Source organism: Podarcis muralis, chromosome 1 (assembly GCF_964188315.1).
Source record: "Podarcis muralis chromosome 1, rPodMur119.hap1.1, whole genome shotgun sequence".
NCBI lineage: Eukaryota > Metazoa > Chordata > Lepidosauria > Squamata > Lacertidae > Podarcis > Podarcis muralis.
The window spans coordinates 109,515,392-109,538,514 of record NC_135655.1 but is presented as its reverse complement, the minus strand read 5'-3'; the positions used below and the strand labels follow the sequence as shown (position 1 = coordinate 109,538,514).

Here is a 23,123-nt window from a genome sequence, read left to right as displayed (position 1 = left end):
CCAAAGACTTTGCGTTTCACTTCCTGAACCGCGGCACCTCCATGCTTTCTGTTGCTTTTCATACACACCTGTCGGTATGGTGGAAAATCCCCCCTCCCCACACTCACGTATTTCACGCGGAAGGTGTTAGTCCGTGAGGGGGGGGGGACACGAGGTTTCTTGGTTCAAATCATTCGTTAGACAGCTCTGAGGTGTTTTTCATATTTTTAATGATAACAGATAGATTTTATCCAGACACACCCAGCGGTTCTGTTCCGTGGCCTGGATTGTATAGCAATTAACAGGCCTTGGGCTGCAGTGAATTCTGATGCATAATCTTTGTGGGGATGCTTTGCCCTCCTGGTTGCACCCCCACAGTCAGTGGGGAGGGAGACATGCTCGTTAATTAGGGGAGAGGCTTTTTTTCTTCAGTTATCTACTGAGATGAGCAAAAAGAGAAAAGGGGCATAAAGGTTCTCATTTCTAGACTGTAGGCCCTTGCTGCCTTTTTTCTTCTTTTCCTATTCTGCAAGCTATGCCAGTGAGAAAAGACAGGAGGTTTCTACTGGCAGTCAGCCTGGAAGGCTAATTAACTGGAGGAGGGGCTAGTATTTTTCCAGTACCTCTCCGGAGAGAGCTGCATTTAGTCTTTTTTTTTTATTAATAAAAGAAACCTTATATCAAGTTTGTTTTCCCCATAAAGCTCCTCCTCGCATTTTGCAAGCAAGGCTTCATGGCACAGAAGTGAGACCCATGGATGATTATAATTTCCTGAAAAGATTTAAGTAGTAAATTTGAATATGCATTTGATCTTTATTCAGATTTCATACTCATTAAGAGTATCTGATGAACAGCTCCTGGTCTTAACTTTGCACTCTGTGTACCAGCTGCTCCTGAGTGTGTGTGTGTGCCTGATTTGTGCCTATTACAGGAGCATTTTGTCCAAGATGTGCCCATTTAGTTGCAAAGTAGATTTAAAAATAAAATAAAATATGCTCATCATTGAAATGAGTCTTAACAACTTTTTCCAATTGCCAGGCATACTTATTGTCATTTTTGGGGAACTAGAGCTGTATGATTGCTGGGGCTGGGGTGGAAATGTCGATTTGAAACAAGAATTAGTTTTGTTTGCCACGACAAATCAAGACAATTTTACTGTGGCATATGCTTTTTTTTTTGTACCATAGACACAGGGAATTTAAGAATTGCCTCATGTTTTGCTGAAGTGCACTCTAGTCCATGGAAGCTTATACTATAATAAATTTGTTTGTCTTTTCAAGCAGATTTGCAGGTAGATGGGCATGTATTTTCTACATGCTAGGGAAAGAGATTTCTCTCTCTGTATACGTAAATAGACATATTGGAGCATGCCAGTTGTTGGTTCAATGGAAGCAGGTTGGCATCCTTTCTAGATGATCTGAAGGAGCACATGCTTAACACACACAAAAATATAGAATTTTTTGTTTGTTTGATGTAGGTATCCTATCCTTCCCAAAGGAGGATAGACGATGACCTAGAACGGACATGCATAAAATACTAGTTTGAAACTGTCTTAAAATGGTAAATACTATGCTGGTTGGGACGTGGTGGGAATCCTAGCAACAAGTGCAGGGCCACAGGTTCTCCACCCCTGGGGAAATATAAAGAAGGGTTTGTTGCTTACACCCACAAAAGTTTGTTGTTGGGTGAGTGGGGTGCCCAACTCTTGTGGGGTAGACACAGAATGCATTGGTTAACTCTTTGACACTTTAAATATTATAGTAGAATATAAGACACTGCCTCCTCTGCGGTACAGTGGTGCCTCGCAAGACGAAAAGAATCCGTTCCGCGATTCTCTTCGTCTAGCGGTTTTTTTCGTCTTGCGAAGCAACCCCATTAGCGTCTAAGCGGATTAGCGCTATTAGCGATTTAGCGGCTTAGCGGCTATTAAAGGCTTAGCGGCTAAGCTGTTAAAAGGCTATTAACGGCTTAGCGGCTTTGAAAAAGGGGGGGGAGCGAAAAAAATGTCGAGACTCGCAAGACGTTTTCGTCTTGCGAAGCAAGCCCATAGGGAAATTCGTCTTGCGAAGCGCCTCCGCAACGGAAAACCCTTTCGTCTTGCGGGTTTTTCGTCTTGCGAGGCATTCATCTTGCGGGGCACCACTGTATATTGGGCCTGTAGATATGCCTAGAAACATAGTCTATTAGCTGTTTTACCTTAATTTATTTCTCATCTAATGCAAAATAGAGGGACTGTGATCATAATTGCTGAGATGAACTCATCCATTCGTTGCACAATTCCTAGCAAGTGTTTGAATTGCCTGATACTTGGGTAATCATGATGAGTTCATGGTTTTTCTCCTCTTCCCCCATACTTATTATCATGTTAATTCATAGCTTCATTAACATAATTCCTCTCAAAGGTTTACTTCACCTAGTGCAGGGGTCAGCAAACTTTTTCAACAGAGGGCCGGTCCACTGTCCCTCAGACCTTGTGGGGGCCCTGGACTATTTTTTTTGGGGGGGGGATGAATGAATTTCTGTGCCCCACAAATAACCCAGAGATGCATTTTAAATAAAAGGACACATTCTACTCATGTAAAAACACGCTGATTCCCAGACTGTCTGCGGGCTGGATTTAGAAGGCTATAGGGCCAGATCTGACCCCTGGGCCTTAGTTTGCCTACCCATGACCTAGTGTGTCCATAACAGCTAAGGCACATTAGAACCCTCCCTGTCTTGAAAGTATTATAGGAAGACTGTAGAAAACCTCTGCTCTTCAACTGCTCTAAGGTTAAAGGCCCTGAAATACACAAGTAGTAACTTAGGACAGTTGGTTCATGCTGGAGTATAACATGACTGGAGTGTGGAGTATGGAATATCTATATTGTACATCATAAAAAATTATCCCATGGCAATTTAAAAATAAAAACATAAAGTACAATGAGCATATAAAATAACAGTAAAACTGCAGCAGCATTTTGTTTACTTAGGAAAAGCGTGTTTCCAAATGTTGCAGGTGGGATATTGGGTTTATTTCAGTGCTTTCAAGTCTGAGTTGAAAAGCACTGGGAATGAGGTAGATATTTTGGAGTAGGGAGGCTGAATCCGTTGAAGAGTCAACCATCAAGCTTTACTCCGGGTTTGTTAACCTGAGCTAACAACTCCCAGTGAGGCGTTCCGTATTTTAGTTGCATCACTGCTTCCCATACAGAGTCATTTGTGGGTTGTGATATTTGCTTGTGATATTAACACAACCACTTTCTCTTTTTTATCCCAGGATGAGTCAAGAAAATCTGTCCTTTTCAGATGATCTTACCACCTGATTCACCCTTTGATATATAAACAGAGGTTGAAGGAGGTTGAAGCTGGTTCACGGGTGATTTTCTTGGATGAACCAGTGCATTAGTGCGAAAGATGTGTGGGACATAGAAGGGAGTGAAGTGGCTTGTTTTTCCTCGCAGTATGACATGATGGGAGAACTTCTTCTGTGGGTGTTCAGAGTTTTCAACTTGCCTGTTTCTCCTGACACCTCCTAGCAGTGATGCTTTAACATATCTGCCAGGAAAAAAAAATGCCTCCCCAGTTTTTACTGCTCCATTTACTTAGTTCAGTGTTTTGTTTTATATTCTGCCTATCTTCCATCACTGAACATCATGTGGGGCTCTGGATAGTCCATTCAGGCACTGATCAGGCCAAAACATGCTTGGCTTTAGTAGGGGGACTGCACTGTTAGACTTCAGAGCATAGTCTGCTATTCTTTAGTCTCTTCTTAACAGCTGCTGTTGCTTCGTATTCACTGCAACCCATTCACTGTATCTTTTAATATTAAACTGTTCAGATGGGTGAAGGAGCATGGTAATTAAAATGAATATTCACAACCTGGCAAGAAACCTACCTGGACTACTGCAGAGTGTATCCAGAGGTGGATAGCTATTAGCTGTGGGCCTCTTGTGGAAGTTCACTGCCTGGCTTTTGGCCAGGCCCGTAGATTGAACTTTTGTTCTAGCTGTTAGTAGCAGATGCTTCCGAACACGTGGGTCTCTGGTCTGCTTCCTCCCTCCCCAAAGCAGTTTTTTCAACATTTAAGAAGATTGACCCTGGCTGATTTTTAAAAGTACAGCTGCTATGTGGGTTGTGAGAGTCGGACGAAGCCAACCTTGAACCACAGGAGAGATCCAGAACATTCCAGAGGCGTAGAAGTTGCTGCTCAAGTTTGTACCAGAGGCTCTGAATAATTAAGTTGCAAGCCATTCCTCATCCCTCCAGTTTATGTTCCTAGAATCATTGCAACCGGGTTGGGATCCACCTGGTGATAAAGCTAGGCCTTATGGTCTTTTTCCAGTTTGGCTCTCTGATTTTGAGGTAGATTTTGCTTTGTGTTCTGTATTTAATCCTCCCTGGTTCCCCTTGACAATGGGTGTGAGGGTTGAGGCTGGAGCACAGGAATAGTGGGCAGGATTCAACTAACCAGCCCCGTAAGTGGGAACCCTCTGCAAGGACCTCTGCTTGCGCAATGGTGCTTCCTCCTCTTCCTGTGCCCCCCCATAATTGGCTCCGGGGGTGGTGTGAGAAGAGCGCATAGGGGAGGAGAGGGGGCAAGCAACAATGCCTGCACAGACAAAATGTTCGTAAAAGGGTGATGTTGAATTTCACCCATTGCCCTAATGGTGCACAAGAAGCAGATTTGCAGACCATATAGCATGCTTCTTTTATACCTTGCACTGCCTCTCTTCCCCAACCCATGGGTTTGTTCCAGATTTTATTCCCATGTCTCATCTCTTAATGGTACTGTGTTGCAAATGGATGGCAAGGCAAGCCTATAAAACAGATTGCCAAATGTGTGATTTAAACTGAACATCCGCCTTTGCTTGCCCAACCACTAACCAGAGGCTCAGAGTGATAAACTCTTAGCCACTTACGGTGTCTTTCCATCATCCACTCGGAGCGTGCAAAATGCTCAATTCCATGCGTACTTCCCCTCTCTCTTCGCAAATGGTAAGTGAATCATTTCCCCGTTGCATCAAAGGTTTATGCACTCCACTGGTAGATTTCAGGGGTGAGAAATCTCCCTGTAGAGTGGAGAAAGAATGCTCAATGGCTTCTGATGCCACCAGATGAAGTATGGAATATTTTCTCTGTGTGTATATGTGGTGTGTGTGTGTGTGTGTGTGTGTGTGTGTGTGTGAGAGAGAGAGAGAGAGAGAGAGAGAGAGAGAGAGAGAGATCTGAAAGGTGTTAACATATCAAAGGCATTTGGAAAACCAGGCTTCTGTTTGTTCTGTAAAATGCAGATGTACTCCCTTTTCCTTTTTTCTGTTGCTGTGGTTAGCTTTGCAGGCCTCCTCCCATTTTAAAACAGAACGCAAGACAATTATTTTTTTTTTTACTCTGATGTTATATTTTGTGTGCTTGTGCCAAGGAGTAAGGACTTCTTTCTTTTCATCTCTTACGGAATTGTTACAACTTTATCTGTGTTCTCATCCTCCTCACCTAAAGCGGAGGAAGACAGTGACTCAGCAGGCAACTAATAATATAATGGAGTTGCTTATAAAAGGAGCTCTCAAGCCTTAGTGAATGCCTCAGAAGCAGTAATGCATGGGCTGTTCTTTTCCTATCACACTCCTCTTTCAGCTGGTGTGTAGGGGGACAAAACTGAGCACAAGAGGAGTGTTTGAAGGAACTGGTCTCAGCTCCACATAGCGGTACCTTATCTCTTACTCCCAAAATGGCTCATTGTCACTATGACAGTGATGGCATCTGTGTCTCTGTAACTCTTCCCACTGGTCAAAGGTGGGAAGAGGCATTTCAGGTTCGCCTTTGAACCCACATACTTCTTCTGTAATTTTTTTTAAAAATGGAACATGGAAGAATCTCTCTAATGATCTCTCTCAGCTGCTTCACCTCAGGCCAGGCTCATTCTGTTTTTTTCCTCAGTTTCAACACACTGCGCATTGCTGCAGGCAGTGGTGTAGGTTTTCCGGAAAAGTTTTCATTGTGCAAGTTTCAGTTTATAGGGTACTCTCTAGAGCGGGGCTGTCCCGAGACATTATGGCACCTGAGGCGAACCACAGAATGGTGGCCCCCCCCGGGGGGGGAGAGCTACATTAGGAAGAAGGATGGGGGAATAAAGATCTACATTGGGAACAAAGGGGGATCCAGTTAACCTTACCCAACAATTGAAGTGGCAATCAAAGTATGTTTTGTGGGGGGTGGGGTGGGTGGGTGGAATTGGTGAGAAAGGTGGGTGCAGAGCCCAGGAGACCCCAGACGGCAACCTCTGCATTTCCTCCCTAGAAGTAGGAGGAGACCTATTGGCCAAGATGCTGCTGTAAAGATGGCATTAGAGGGGCTGCCGTGGAAGTGGCAGATCCAGCATCCTAAGAGCACATTGCTGCCACCGCGGCAGCAGCAGTGGGCAGTGTGTTGCTTGGGAGGCCAGATCTGCCCCTGTGGATCCTGCCACCTGAGGCGGTCACCTCACCTTGTTATACACCACGGGTGTAAGCGAATAGGCAATATGGAACACCCCTGCTCTGCTGAAATGAAGGACCTTGAATATGTAACCTTTTGCAACCTTCCCGAGATCTTCAGGTGAAGGGCAATATAAATATAAATACAGTGGTGCCTCTTGTTAAGAGCTTAATTAGTTCCGGAGGTCCGTTCTTAACCTGAAACTGTTCTTAACCTGAAGTACCACTTTAGCTAATGGGGCCTCCTGCTGCTGCCGCGCTGCCAGAGCACGATTTCTGTTTTCATCCTGAAGCAAAGTTCTTAACCTGAAGCACTATTTCTGGGTTAGCGGAGTCTGTAACCTGAAGCGTCTGTAACCCGAGGTACCACTGTACAGTATAAAGAATAGAATAGAATAGAATAGAATAGAATAGAATATGTCCTCTCTTGTGGCACAGCAGTGATCCCATGTTACAGCACAGCAAGCAGCAGACAATGTCCAGCCTTACCTGCAATTCAATTGTCTTTTTAAATTTCCTGTTTGACTGAGGAAGGCGGCCAGATCGAAAGAGTGAACAACAAGAGATATCACTAGAGTGAACCAGCAGGCCGAGATGAGCTTGAAACAAGCCGTGGCTGTGTTTTTGTTTTCTAACCCCTCCCTCAAAAAAAATTGATAAAGCAGCCTATTTAGGATTTCCATCACCCCCCATCTCCATAAGAGCAGTAACAAATGGTCTTTGTGTGCTTTAGAACTGAAAGAACAGAATGTGACGGAATCCAAGCACCAAGCTCTCTCCCTGCTTTTTGGAACTTCAAAGCTGCGTGCTTCTGGTGGCAGCGGATGGTTTGCAGTGCCTGTGACTTCTAGGTTCAGCGAAAGCTTTGGCTGCGTGGCCACTTAACATGCAGTGTTAGGGTCTGCTGAGGACGGCGTGCCTTAGCTTCTGTTGACACATGTTTTAAGTGCAGACATTTTCCCCGCTAGAAGGGCCATGTTTGGCGAACTCTTGCGGGCGGGGAGAGGAGAATATCCCAGGATTTTTCTTGGCTCTGCTTGCTAGAGTACAGATACACATTCTCTCTTCCAGCCAGGGGCATTCCGAAGAGAGATCCATTTTTCTCGAAAGGAGAGGAACAAGGAGGACTCATCTTTAAACGGCTCTCTGCAGTGAATAGCACACAGTGTTGGGGGAACATTAACAGATGGGTATGTCTGGTAGTTGTCACCTAGCTGTGCTCATCGACTTACGAAGTTGGCTTATGCTAAGGCGACGTTCACACTGCAGTTTATTTAGTTTCCCTGACATTTCCCTGTTGCTTTGCACATTATATTTGAGCTTTCACACAGTGTAAAAGCCACTTCCAGAAAAGCTAATGGAATAGAACGTAGAACAAGTTTAGCACTCATTTTTGTGCTGTTGGATTCCTGGGGAAAAAAATCACTTTGCCGCTTCCACAACCTAGCTCAGGGTTTCCCAAACTTGGGTCTCCAGCTGTTTTTGGACTACAGTTCCCATCATCCCTGACTGCTGGTCCTGCTAGCTAGGGCTGATGGGAGTTGTAGTGCAACAACAGCTGGCAACCCAAGTTTAGGAAACCCTGCTCTAATGCGATGAACTCCACATGTGAGTACAGCCCAAGTCTAAGCTATTGGTCTCTCAGTTGCGCCCAATGTTGCCCATCCCAGTTGGCAGCTGTTCTCCAGGGTCTCAACACAGTGTGAGTTGTGTGTGCAAACTGCCACATCAGTTGTGCACAAGCCTTTGTGTGTGTTTGTGTATGAGAGTGGGTGCAGACAAGAGGTAGCGCAGGTAAGAGGTGCATGGGTATTTGGGTGGTTAGTTTCCAGACTGGTGTAAATGCATGGCAAACCATAAAAGCAACTGTGGCCGAAGACAGGGTGAGGACCTGTAGGGCATCAGATGTTACAGGACTATAGTTCCCATCATCCCTGCCTTTTGGTCATGTTGGCTGGGGCTGATAGGAGTTGGAGTCCAGCCACGTCTTCAGTTCTGCAGGTTCTCCATGCCTGGTCTAAGAGAATTTCTTTTGCTAAGAGCATGGCTAATCTTGTGGCCACCAAAGGGGAAGTGAAAGGGAAAGAAAGGCAAAAAAGGGAAAGGATCTAGGAAGAAGAAACCATCACCACTGCCACCCCCCCCCCCCCATTGCAAATTCCCAACTTGTTTTCAGAAGCATTTTCTTTGAGGGCGACTGTAAATGCTGATAGCTGCATAATACAATTAAGCAGAGGAATTGTTGACATCAATTATACTACAAAATCAAAAACAGGGAGCTAGCCTGTTGTCATAAGAGCCCAGTTTACTTTGTAGCTCCCTGCAGTTTTTGGACTGCTTGAATCCATCTGGATTACTTTGATGGAACATGCAGCCCCCCAGTCTGGCCAATTTCAGTTCCTCTTTCTTTCACAGATTGAATATGGGCATCCAGTCTTTCCACAGCTTCTGGTCTGCACCCTGGTGACTTGTCTGCACAGCAGTGGTATTTTATTACAATTTGCACACCACACAGCCCTCTCTTCCACCTGAAATGCCAGGAGTGGTTGGGTGGATTGTCTACGAAGAGTCAGCTGGCAAGGAGGAATCTTGTGCTCCTGATACCAAGAAGTAGTCAGTTTTGGGGGTCTGTGTGTGAAATGGAGCAATGCATCTTGCTTCCCACTCTGTTCCTTCCCCAGTCTGGTGCCACCCTGTTGTGTTGTATGACCGCCATGCTGCCTAGGGCTGATGAGAGTCTTTGCCTGAAATATCTGGAGTTCAGCAGATTGGGGAAGTCTGTGCTAGACTTCTTGCTACTTAATCGTGTAGGCAAAGCATGGAAAGCAAATACTGTATGCAGGATGTTTACTTCTTAAGCGAAACAAAGATACTAAAGCGGACCTTCTGCCAGGATCACTGCAAGACAAACTTCAGTTGTATAAGAGTGTTCTGGTCTGTGTGCTTATTATGATCTGTACTGGTTTGGCTGTACTGCAGAAGTGGGCTGGGCAACGCTTCTCGTTTATCAGCCTAACCCGAGGAAAAGGGTTTGGTGTGGTGAGGCAGAAATCGCAAGTTCCAGGTAAAAGAAAATGGCTGACTGGGGATGCAATTGCAAACAAAGGTGATTAGTGTTACGGTACTTCAGTCAAGACTGTGCAGCCGTATTCTTTCCATAAAATTCAAAATAAGTGAAGTGTTTGCCAGTCACTTTAGTGCCTTGACATTCATTAGCCAGGTGGAATTATGTTCTTTATTACTACTTAACGCAGCAGTTTTGGTATAATACGGCCTGCCTAGGAAGTGGGTGTTCTGGGAAACTTTGTGTGTGTGTGTGGGGGGGGGGGGAATTCCACTGCTCTAAGTAGCTTGAGATCTGATACAGTATATTCAATCTATATTGAGTAAATTAAAACAAAAATGCTGACATATTTCAATTTTCCAGTAATTTTCAGAAGTAGTTGAACCTGAAATAGTTGATCAAGGAAAATCAGCAAATCACTTGGGCAGCAATCCTATATATTCACCTGGCAGTAATTACCACACAAACTCATGGGAACTGACTTTTGAATAGACTCGCATAGGGTCGCTTTGGATTGCACTGCTAATGTGGCTTAATTCTTTATCTTCAAGCAAATTCAAAGCTTTACCTGGAAGTTCTGTTTTCATTGGAATGCAACTCTTCTAAGAGAAGAAAAACAAGCAACTTGGCTTCTTGGTTTTAAACCAGAATCTCCAGTTTGCACATGATGAAAAACCAAGAATCTGAGAAACAAAGGAAATTCTACTGAAGGTCTTCTCCTGGTTGCGTAAGAGAAGTAAATGTGTGAACAACAGGCCTTACTTGGGACTCCTTCCTGAACATGCACTTAGCACTAAACCATGGTTTAGCATTACTTGAGGTCTCGCCCATACCTTCCTAGTTAATTTTAGGAAATGCCAGTTTTCCAAAGGAAAACATGGGTGCAGGAAATTTTCCAGCTGACAGTGCTGCCTGTGAGATTTCGTTTCTTGGAAGTAAGAAGGTTGGATGTTTTCAGAAATATCCCTGAAAGGCAAATGCCCTCACAGACATTAGCATAGTTTCAACTCTACACAGTTTCTGCTCAGTGAGAATAGTCTTACACTTCATTAAGTACACACTTCTTAGATGCTTTGATTACAAATTTATGCCTCAAATTGGCTTTTACTAGGTGGGAGAGAATTGTGCTAGCTTATATTGAATCTCTCTTCCCTGCCTCCCCCCTTTAGCACTTTCCCTTTTAATGGGTTTTGGTTTGACTATTTCATTGCCAAGATGCAAAATAAACCCATACAAATTCCTATTTCAACATCCTTCAAACCCCACCCCCCCCGAGCTCTTATTTAATCTCACAAGAAAAGGGGAAATTGGAATGTATGGTTTTAGCAAAGCAAGGGGAGAATGTCCAGGTTCTCCTTTTTGGCTGCAGTTTGTTCTGAGATGTCTAGCATCAGAAATGTGTGCAGTGCAAATGTCAAAATGATGTGATTAATTCTAAGACTGTTGTCAACTCTCCAGTGCGGTTTATTCATCCCTCGCCTGGGGTGTTTTTTGTTCAGTTGAGTGCAATGTGGTTCGTAATCAAAGGTGGGGCAGGTGACATGCTCATTTACATTGAGAGGACATAACACCTTCAGTGTGAGCTGGCAAGAGAGCTCTTTACTCCTCTAACAAGGATCTGGAAAATGTAAAAGTTAGAATAATAAGCTGAGGGGAGGGGAAGCCTTTGCTTTAATTCTCCTGTTTGGAATTCTTTGTACAGTATAGATATCAAATTAAATTTGGTGTGTTTGTTTGGGAATCAGTGCAGTTTTACATTAGAAGTTGAAGATAAGCTCTCTGCCCCTTCAGTTTAAAGGATAACCCAAGAAAATATGCATTAGAATGGAACAGTAAGTGACAGGTTTGATCTGTGGGAGGAAGCCTTGACCTTATGAACTTGCTGATCACTTTCCATGATTCCAGGGAATTCCAATCCAGTTTTAGCAGCAAACCATTGTACGCTGTTCTTCCCAAGTTCAACTGTGGTTTGCCATCCAGGATTGCAGATCTACCATGGTTTTTAGCAAACCATTGTTTACCAGGTTCAGATAGAATAGTAACAGTATTGTTTGCTGCTAAACCAGGATTTCATAGTTTCTCACTGAAAGCAAGGTGAAGACGAGGAAGGAGCTCATTATTCCATGCTCCTTAGGTCTCACTGTTGTAATGCTAAAAATTGTATGTGTGTGTATATGTAGATATGTGTGTGTGTGTATATATAAATATATATGTATGTATGTGTGTATGTATGTATGTATAAATATGTGTTATGTATGTGTATGTATCTATATCTATATCTATATCTATCTGTATATCTCTCTATCTATCTATCTATCTATCTATCATCTATCATCATCTTCTTCATCATCTATCTATATCTACCTACCTACCTACCTACCTACCTACTACCTATCTACTATCTAGCTCCCCTCATATTATAACTCTGTATTTTTAGAAAGCTAAACAGCCAAGGAATTGACAGGTAGTGAGGACAAAATGGGGCAGGTGAGAACTGCCTGTGCTTCCTTGAGGTCCTCACAGGGACACCACAGGATTAAAAATGAAATAAGTAAAACTAAGTAGATCCGTTGTATTGCAGCTGTGGGGCCTGAGGCTGAATCAGTAGCTCGCTGTAAGGCCACCTAGTGGGCTTATGGCCGAGATTACTTAAATCGGGAGCTCCAAGCTCTCTCACCCGTAGCTGCTCTGCTACAGCAGCTCTTGCCAGTTTGCTTCAGCTGTTATTGCATAATACCAGTTGTTTAGCTAAAACATAGTTGGAGTCCATTCTTGGAAGATTAAAGTTGTTATTCAAAGGAAGCCCCTCCTGGCCATTTAATTCAGTAAATGGATTTTGAGGCCTAGCAGCTTTTGTCTTCCTTTGGCCTGGTGCACACTAAGCATCATCTCAGTTTACAGCCCCCCCTCCCCCGCCCACCAAATTCTCTCGGCCTCTTTGGATCATTGCTCAGCTTGACTTGTTCGCCATTGGCAGTTGTTTGCGTTGCTTTGAAACAATTAGCAGAATGGTGAATTCCTAGGTCTGTGTGCTCTTGTGAGAAATGAATACCCGGTTTCCAGCCATGCTTCTTAGACATTTATAGGCACTGACAGCAGCAGATTTCATTGTGGCAGGCCTTGCGCTGTGGCTGAGAGGAAAAGTTAAGGAATTAATGTGAAAATTATATCCTATTCTATCCTGTCGCAATCCTCTTTTACCGAATTGGTTGAGAAGCGTAATTTGCTCAGTACCTTTTGTGAAAACCCAAGTTTTCTTCCATGGCAGAAGAATAAATCTCTTCTCGTTTTACAGTGGCTTGGATAACAAAATTGCTCGGTTACTCTGGTGTCAGACCAGCATAGGTTGCCAGGTTAGAAAAGCCACATTCCCCTCCTTTAAAAAAAGAAGAAAGCTGCAGGGTATTTATTATAAAGAGAGTCATTTTTGTTCTACATCTGCAAAGATTATTAACTTTCACAAACATTTTCTGCTAGCCTAGATCCTTTTCCTGCCCCCTCCTATATAATGGTGGTTTTTAAAATACGTTTTGGTGAATGGCAAGCTCCTCCTTTTGGGACAAGTCAGAATGTGTGAGGGTAGGAATGCAAACATTAAGCTACAATCAGGTCTCTGGTGCTTTAAATTGGCTGTATAATTGCAGTCTAGGCTCAGCTAACACTGTAGGTTGACCAGGTAGATGGGGCTGACATAGTAAAGTCTCTGCGCAATGACATCTAACTCGTGTTTGTGTGTGTGTGTGTGTGTGTGTGTGTGTGTGTCCCGTCCAATTCTTTGAAATATTTCTCTGATAGAGAAAGCCGAACTGTGACAAACAGTTTGCAAGATAGAAAGCACCTTTAGTTGCCTGGTACTCTTTTTTTCATAGAATTCTGATCCAGCTGAATTTTGGATGCTCTCTGCACCCTATTAATATTAAATCAGCCTCAGTTCTCTTGTGGGGGAAGGTAGCCAGCTGATGCAGGTAAATGAGAAGCCGTTTGTGTGCCTCTTTCGCAGCGCCGTTGTATCCTTTTACATCTGGAGAGTATCTTCTGCAAATGCCTCGGGGATTGCACATTCTCTCTGCCAATGGATCATATGTTCTCCTGTCAATGCTACCTTCAGTTAGCCGGAAAGGAATACAGGGAGCGACTGCAGAAGTTGTCTGCAAAATAGGAACACAGTGGTGTGTGGCTGGTTTTAAAAGTCTGTGCCTACTTCCTCGTCAAGCAAAGTAGCACCAGACATTTTTGCTGACGGGTGGTGCTGTGGATTAAAACAAAAAGCCTAGGACTTGCCGATCAGAAGGCCGGCGGTTCGAATCCCTGCGATGGGGTGAGCTCCTGTTGCTCGGTCCCTGCTCCTGCCAACCTAGCAGTTCAAAAGCACATCAAAGTGCAAGTAGATAAATAGGTACTGCTCCGGCGGGAAGGTAAACGGCGTTTCTGTACGCTGCTCTGGTTCACCAGAAGCGGCTTAGTCATGCTGGCCACATGACCCGGAAGCTGTACGCCGGCTCCCTCGGCCAATAAAGCAAGATGAGCGCCGCAACCCCAGAGTCAGTCACGACTGGACCTAATGGTCAGAGGTCCCTTCACCTTTACCTTTAAGGTGGTTAAAGTACATCCTGGTACCGATTGCAGTGCATCCTGTCCCTGAAAGGTAGCAAGTTAACTTGTGTGTTCCTTGCACATGGGCAGTGTTGACGGTCAGTCCTTATTCCCCTCAGAGAGTTACAATTCCCAGAGTTCCCTGCGAAGAGGGATTGATTGTTAAACCACTCTGGGAATAATGGCAGCACCCGTAACAAACCGCAGCACCCAAAATTATTTGGAGGAAGCCGTGACTGTTTAAAGAATGTACCGTATTTTTCTGTGTATAACACGCCCCCATGTATAAGACTCCCCCTATTTTGGGGGACTCAAAATTAAGAAAATGGGGGGAGATTGCCCCCATGTATAAGACTACCCCCCCTTTTAACATTATTTTTAGTAAAAAACTAGTCTTCTACACGGAAAAGTACGGAATGTTGCTGCTTTAAATGTCCAGTTTAGTTGCAGCCTAGATGGAGAGCTGCTGGAACCCAGAGGTGATGATTTCACATAATCCCTGGTGTTTTCTGTTGGAGTTCATTGACACCTTCAGCTTTCAGCAGTGAAATGTAGAGGGCTAAAGTGATGTGCAAGCATGCATGACGCAGCTTGGGGGACTAAGTGCAGTGAGTGCGTATTTGTATCTGAAAGTTCATGTTTCGTGTTCTAGAGAAAGAATCTGAGAAGAAGATAATTTGGCCTTACTATTACTTTGAAACAAAAAGTTTGTGTAACAAGCTCAACTTGACAGCTGACACCTCAGTAGCCTTAAGGACCAAGTTATAGGTTACAAATAAAACACTTATATAAAGTGTGTTTGTGTGTGTGTGTGTAAAATAGAAATGTGAGCTGCTCATGAGAATTTGACTGTGGATCCAGTGGTTGGTGGGGAAAGTTGAAGGTTCCCCCCTCCCCCAACTGGTTACTCCAGCAAAATTTACAGTTGCTATTAATTTAAAAAAAAAAAACTTTGGAAGTTATAAGTGCGTCACTTGTGACAATCTAGTTTTAGAAGATGGTGTGTTTGCTTCTCCAAAAACGTAATAAAAAAAATTCTCCCATCACTTGTTAAAATGATGCATATTGGCAAAGAGATTAACTTCTGTTGTGCTCAAAACTTTCCCAGGTCTCTTCCTCCTTCTGACTTTAGCTCTTGGAAATGTTCTCAAAACAAACTCTCGGAGCTCTCCAAGTGGACAGGAGCAACTTCTACTGGCACATTTTAAGGAGATGAGCAAAACCCCACCTTGAAAAAGCTGGGAAAGGCTCATGGTTTCTCTTTTCTCCCCAAATAACCTCTCCTTCAGACTAAATGGACTGAGTCATCATCAAATGCATATTTTTTTTACACTATACCTCTATTGCATTACTGGAGTTCTGCAAAGAAATGCTGCCTCTTAGTAAGTAATACTCACGAGAGGGAAGCCTAATTTTGGCCCTGGCCGTGTAAACTTCACAACTTGCCTTTCTACCATCCTGTTCTGATTTACAGGGGACAAGATGTCTGGTGCATAGATGATTTTCCTCTTTCAGACTGTCTGTGCAGTTGCACCCTCAGATCACTGTGATACATTAAAGGGTCCGTGTTTTTAAACTCAGATTATTAGAATTGTGGTTTGCGCAGCCTCATACTTTTAAATGGCTAGGGCAATTTTTGACACCAATTTGGGCCTCATCCTGAACGGTTTACCCCTTAAACTTTCCACCAGCCTTCCTTAAAACCCACTTCTTTGTAATTTTATTGTTGGTATGATTATGCGGCTGGATTAAAAAAAACAAAACCATCCCCCCCCCACTGCTACTTCAGCCTATATTTCTCACTAGGTTTTGGGAGACAGGAATACTGGTTTTTGGGATTGCATTCTATGCTGTAAAGATCTAATGCTTAAGCTAGTTCAAGCTGTGTTAATGATGGTCATGTAGGGACCACCTTTTCAAAAAAGAGAGAGGGAGGGAGGGAGCTGGTGAGTTCTCCTAGTTTTGGGTCATCTTGGTAATCTGCATCATCTTAGTTAGTGGCAAGGAAGGTTTTTTTAAAGCACACGGTGGGTTCTAATGTCAAAAACTAAAAAAGGTTTGTGTGTGTGTGTCCAGTTGTTTGAAGGGTAAGCCAAGAACAAAGGATAGTCTTGCTGGTTTCTAGGCTGAAACTGTATAGACATGTTCTCTTCCAGGAACTTCCGTGTGAAGTGAGACTTAAATGACAGAGGCTTATGAGGCTTTCTTAACAATAACCTATTGTGGGCTATTGTTTGTATAATGATCCAATGAGTTGCCGTTTCTGATGGTGTGCCAGGGGCAATTCCTTTGTACCTTGCAAGGTGGAATATGTAGTAGTTCGGTCTTTTGCAGCACCTGCACGATTGCTCCCCTCCCCACCTCTCCATTCCTTTTATACTAAGTTCAGCAGCTTAGAGTATGGTATTCCTCGGGCAAGTATATCATCTGTGTTCTACACCAGTGGAGCTGCTCATAAAAATAAAATTAGGGGTGTGTGTGCATATTGGCACACTTGCCATATGCCACTTAGAATTTTCCCATCCCTTAAAGCCGTCTTCTAGGGAATGGATTTCCTCTTTTCCCTGTGACAGGCCATCTCACTCCTCCCTGCCTCCTTCCCAGCAAGAGTGCAGGTATGTTCCTTACTTTTGCAACTTTTAATCTATCCTCCCCATTGGTGTTCTGAGACCATTGTGGAACTGCTGGTTCTGGGAACTGGCTCAGCGGGCCCTTTAGCTCAATTGGTAAAACATGAGACTCTTAAACTCAGGGTTGTGGGTTCACCCCCCCCCCCAATTGGGCAGAAGATTCATGCATTGCAGCAGGTTGAAGTAGATTGCCCTTGTAGTACCTTCCAGTTGTGCGATTCAAAGGTTCTTTGGCCTTTTGAAGCATCACCTTAGCCTTGCAGGATGTTGCTGAAACCGATATGCTGATACAAGTCTTCTGTTATTTTCTTCTCATAAAGTTTTGTGGTTTCCTTCCCCTTCCCACACACTGCTTGTAAGTTTATGCAGTTTGCTCCTTACTTACACACAACACAGTAAAGGTACAAGAAATAACGTGTTAAGTAAGGAGGAGATACTGGAGACCAGGCTGGTGGTCACTTCCTTGTTTGATTTCCAGTAGTCCCTCTTTATACCCCCCACCCCAAGTCTCCCCCCCCCTAATTTTAGTTGTTGCTCAAAAGTCACGAGTCCATGCCACGTGGATGTAAGTATGCAGTGGTACAAAGTGAGCATTTCATACAAGGCAAAAATTAGTCAAGTAATGAAGAGTTGGGACAATGCTTAAAAACATTAAGACCAACAACAACAAGATAATATATTAGTAGCAGGAAGCAGTCTAGGGAGGTGGTTAGACCCTAAAGGAGGATAAGGAGATTGCAGTGGTGCTGAATGAATTCTTTGCATCTGTCTTCACAGCAAAATATATAGGGCAGATCCCAGTGCCCGAACTAAACTTTTCAGGAGGTGAGTCTGGGGAACTCAGGATTTGTGAATGGATAAGCTGTGAGAATATCTTTACATTGCCAATGGTGTATAAGCTCATACCTAGAAAGAACATTAAGTGGAACAATAAATAGCAGTGAATCTTAAGAACTAAGGGTGAATAAAGAGAACCAATTTGCCACATGATTAAACTGTCACAATTAATTTATTAAACGTGTTCTGAAGCCCCCTAATATAGGCAGCCACGGCTGTTACTGTTTCCACAAGCTGTTTAGTGGAGATATTCTATTTCTCCATGCATTTCTTCCATGTTTTGGCACCACTTCCCGATTCTTTGTCTCTGGAGCTAAACTGGCTCGTTGCTGCCTTCTAATAGTACAGCAACTTGCACTGAAAGTGAAGTTTGTAAACTACAACTGTATTTGTTTAAAATATTTAACATCCTGATGAAGTAGTTGTATGTGTGTGCATGTGGGTTGTTATTTATAAAACTACGGGAGAAAACCTTGCCATGTACTGGTTCTGTGCCTTCGTCTGCTTTGATCGCCAGTGGCAAGTTTGCAACAAGTGGAAAGTGGACAGTGTGCTGTACCTTTCAGAAGCTTTAGCTGGCATGGTTCGCTTTGTACCACCAAAATGCCAAGCCAAGACCCTCCACTGTTCTGAGTATTGTATTAATGAAGATTAGAAGAACAAGGCAAGGAAACTTGTGTGCTCTTGGGTTGTCTGATTATGTACTGCTGGAAGAATTACTACATTGGGATAAACCAACGCTCATTTATTTCATTTAGGGATATTGATGTTTCAGATGAGGTCAGTATTGCCTCCACCCCTACCCTGTACAACAGAGCTTTCCAAGCTGTGCGTCGCAGCACGTTAATGTGTTGGCCATAGTGTGTAGGTGTGTTGTATGAACGCTTCCTGTACCCCTCCCGGGGGCTGGAAAAGGGTCCGTTTAACCTCCAGTTTGCTAGTAAAACTGAATTACTGAGCCGCAAAATGATGCATGTCTAAAAATTGTGTCACCAGCATGAAAAGTTTGCCAAACTCTGCTGTAGAACCTAAGACCCTCTGAGTTATACTAGTAGTAACTCTGCCTCAACGCAGCCAGTACTTCATTCCTGCCCTTGACATGGTTGCTTCCATTCCTTCCTGCATGTGCCCCTTTTAAGGATTAATGCCTAACCCATAATCCATTGTTTAGGAAAAAGGAAGAAAATGAGAGGACAGGGAATGAAATCCATTTGTGTTGCCGGGCAAGGAAGATCTGTCTCCTATGAAGACAAGGCAGCAGTAACTATTGAAGCAAGTTTCCCCAATAAAACAAAAGTGCAAGGGAATCGCCACCACTGCATCATCAAGAGTCACTCTCCTGGCTGTAATTACACAGCCGAAATGATAAGGAAGGGATGTTCATAAGCAATAGGTCTGGCAGCCTCAGTGAGACCTGCACACGATGGTTCACAAAGTTGCAAACTTACATATGGTCCTGGCCCATTTGCATATTGAGCCGCTCCAGTGATAGCTGTGCCCCTCTACCCTTTGATTTGGGGGTGTTCTCTTATTTCGTGAGTACAGTTGTACCTTGGTTGTTCCAGAAGTCCATTTGACAACCAAGGCTCGGCTTCCACTTGGCTGCAGGAATTTCCTGCATGCAATTGGAAGCTGCGGAAGCCTGTTGGACATTTGGGTTCCAAAGAACGTTCGCAAACCGGAACACTCACTTCCCAGTTTGCGGAATTCGGTAGCCAAAAAGTCCGAGTGCCAAGGCATTTGGGATCCAAGGCGCGACTGTATATTGCTCTGCCGAGATCCTTATTTATATGTTTGTTTGTTTGTTATATGTTTGTCCCCTAAGAGGACCAAGTGTTGACAGCAGGACGATCCTGGTGTCTTAACACTTCCAAATTTAAAATGCTAGCATCAGAAATATATTATTGCGAATATGAACACAAGAAGAGCCCTGCTGGATCAGTGACCCCATCTAGTCCAGCAACCTGTTCTCAGAGCATCCAATTAGATACCTATGGGACGTCTGCAAGCAGGAGCTGAGTGCGGCCACACTCTCCTCACCTGTGGCTTTGGGCATTCAGAAGCATACTTTCTCCAACAGTGGAGCCTTTGCTCCAGCAGTTTAATTTACATTGAAGTAAATTAATGCCAGCAGGACTTCGGCAGTTAGGAGTTAGCATTGGGATCTACGGGGTATTCATAGCTGGGTGTCTGCAGTAAATTTTCTCCAGTATGCGAGCGGGGTGCGCTCTTGAGTGTGTCTGCCCATTTGCACTTTAATGGGTTTTTTAAAAAGAAAGAAAACAAAAAAGATCACAGAGTGAAAAAGGGCACAACCCACTGGAGTGTGTATCAAAGCACTTGTTGCTATGTTGTGGTGTCGGTTTTGTCTGTGTATCTTGGTAATATAATTGAGTGGATATGCTGAGCTACAGGCTTTGTCTTCAAAGCGTGGCAGGGCGAAAATTGCATACAAAACATCCTACTTCTAAATAACTAAGCAAACATCAATTAACACAGAGACAATAACTTCCAGTCATGAGGTATTGTGTCAGTTCTGTTGTCCGATGGGAGGGAAGAGCACCCTATTATTCTGGATTAGGCACGTAACTGAATTCCCATTGTAAAGCTGCGTAACAAAAGGCTCTTTATGCACACGTTGTGTTAGATTAGGGCACGCCAGTTTTGCTGGCAGAATGAAACCTAGTGTTTGAGAAGGCCAATTGGGGTATCTCACAAGTGTGGTCTGTTCACTGAATTTGTAAAATGCAAAATAATGTATTTTTAAAAAATAAAAAAGGGGATCTTAGCGGAAACGTCAAGTTCTGATTCGTGATCCAAGCAAGGGTTGCGTATAGGAGTAACAGAGTTGTATGCTATTTTCAAAACTTTGCTTATTCACAGAGGATACTCAAGTGCTTGCAAAGTATTCCTGTTTTGCAAATTACTAGCTCGCCTCAAAGGAATCATCTTGAACCTGCCGTAGAGGATGCTTGCTTCCATGATGGATTTAACCATGGAGCGCACTGTTCTGCTAGCTTTGGGTCCTGAATTTTTAGCTCCATCCAAAATACCACTTGGCAACCTTTGCACAAGGCTTCCATATTTCTGCACTCAGGCCAGCTTCTTACGCAATGTCTAGGGTTTCAAAGGGTCCATGTTCCCATCGGCCCTTTAGCATCTATTAAATAAACAAAAGAGCTCTTTTGCCTAATTGTCACCTCAGATGGTCCCAAATCTGAAACGTTTTTCCGTCAAGGTCGGCTTTATTCCCTAAGCTTTTTGTCTGCCATCAGTTGGGTAGGTAGGGGTGTCACTGAAACCACTGGCAAGAGAGTCCAGCGTAGCTAATCAGACAAGCAGAAGTTGTGTAACTTGAAACTGAGCCCTCTTTTTTTAGGTTCACCGAACCCTCTTTCCACAGAACGGCTGGAAAGCTACGGGAGTTTAAAGCTTACCCAGCGAAGCTTGATCAGCGTGAACATTTTTCAGCTGAAGTGTGTTAACACACGCTCTCAGAAATTATTTTCAGATGTCTATTATTGTCACTGGGGTGCTTTAAAGAATACCCTGTTGACATCAGTGTAGCGTACATTTTCAGCCTGTAAAGGTTCTGAGTTACCACCTCCAACGCCTTAAAAAGTTGGAGGCAGGGTGGATAAAAACCAATGATTTTTAAATAAATAAATAAAGCAGATTTTTAAAATTTTTAATTGGATTTTTAAAATAACATGCTTTGGAGGAAAAATCTTTCTAAAGATAGTTTTCTATTTAAGTTACATTATAGTCCAAAGGCTATTCATCAGGAAATAAGGTTTTGTTTTAAGTTTTTCATGTGTGCTAAAACTCAGTCTAAGTTTTGTTTTTTTAAAAAATGTTTTAACCGCATCAGTCAACAAACATGGATGCATATGTTATAATGTTATTGTTTTAGTTAAATAAATTGTTTAAATTGTTACTAAGGAAATGATTATTTTTCTCCTTCCAATAAAGTACAGCAGAAAAGTTGTCCAAATATAAACAGTCAACTTATTAAACCTCACAATAATTTCATAATTGTCTGTCTATGTATTTCTAAATAGTATAACCAAATTGGTAATTTTTGATAAAACTGTAAAAACTACTCTGAAAATGTATTATTCCAAAAATGAAATTTTCATCTGGTTGTAAATATTAAGATTATACCAACAAGAATGAGTCTTTCTGTTAAAAAAATGATTTAAATCAAGTCGTCTTACTGGCTAGTGATTTAAATCGATTTGATTTAAATCAAATCCACCCTGTTTGGAGGTGCACACAGCATAGAGGCAGCTGATATATAAGAAGAACACCAGGAATAATAATAATAATTTTTTACCCTGCCCAACTGGCTGGGTTTCTGCTGGGACGTCTGCCTCCTTGTGTATCTATTATTTGCTACACTTGCTCTAGAGTTCTTAGAACCCAGCCTGACCATAACTCTGGGAAGACCTCATCTGAGGGAGGGGGCTTTGCCGAGGCCCCCAGAACCACTAGGGACCTGTGAAGAGCCTTTAGCTGCCATCACACAGCCTGAGTTTCCTAGCCCCTTGGCTCCTCTTAAGACCCTACACACCTGGCTTGATCCCTTCCCTTTTGCTTCCAGGTTCAGATCCAGTGGAGGCTTTGCTCACCTGGCTTCCAGAGAGGACTTTGTCACCAGGTGTCTTCTTTGGAGGAGGGAGGAGCCAGGGAAGGCCCCAGGTGTTCCCAAAAGTCTGAGAGGATGAAAACCTTCCATCTCGGCTGGGTCTTTGTTGGGCTAACAGCTCCCCATTGGGCTCCCTTCGGCGCCTTTTCCTTGTCTTGTTTCCTAGTACTTGACACTGTACAAGAGTCTGCATGCAGTGCTCCTTGTGACTGCATTGCAAGTGATGGGAAGGAGGACATGATGGGCAAGATACTCTCATTGAGGATGGGCCTGAGAAGCTCCTCTGAAACCACAGTCTTTTGCAACCCACAGTTTAAAATTTGCTGCAGCAATAGGTAACTCTGAACCCCGTTTCTTCTGTCTCTCCCAGGTAGTGGTGCTACAGCTGTGGTCCAAGCGGCGCTATGCAAACCCAGGCAAGAACGCGTAGCAATAAAAAGGATCAACTTGGAAAAATGCCAGACCAGTATGGATGAACTGCTTGTAAGTTAAACTGAGTTGAAGGACATGCATACGTGTACATACTAGACTCCCTAACATTTGAATGATGTTCATGAAAATCTAGTATTTTTATAACAAGGAAAAACTCTTAAAGTTGCTGCCCACCCAGAATCTTTAATCAGGTAATGGAATCAATGGCCAGTTGGCATGTTTCATCTCTGTCTTTTTATAATTCAAGAAAATTCATATTTGGGTTCAAACATTTATTCAACTTGAGGGCTATAGCTTTCTGGCCCCCTTCACGAATAATATTTGTGCACATAGGGAGATGTCCTGTGTTAGTTATATTCAGAGTAGACCCACTGAAATGAATGAAATTAAGTAAAGTTCATTACTTTCAGTGGGTCTTCTCTAAGTATAACTAACATGGCAATCACCCATATAATCTTAGTCAAGGGTAGTCAGCGTGTTGCCTTCCA

General features: G+C 43.3%; 1 protein-coding gene across 1 annotated transcript in view; it reads left to right on the top strand.

The window, feature by feature from the left end:
* The window catches only part of STK39 (serine/threonine kinase 39), a 106,703-nt gene that overhangs the window by 21,312 nt on the left and 62,268 nt on the right, over positions 1 to 23,123 (top strand). Inside the window, 1 exon segment of the mRNA XM_028747719.2 lies at positions 22,574 to 22,686. Within this exon segment, the coding sequence (XP_028603552.2) occupies positions 22,574 to 22,686 (113 nt within the window).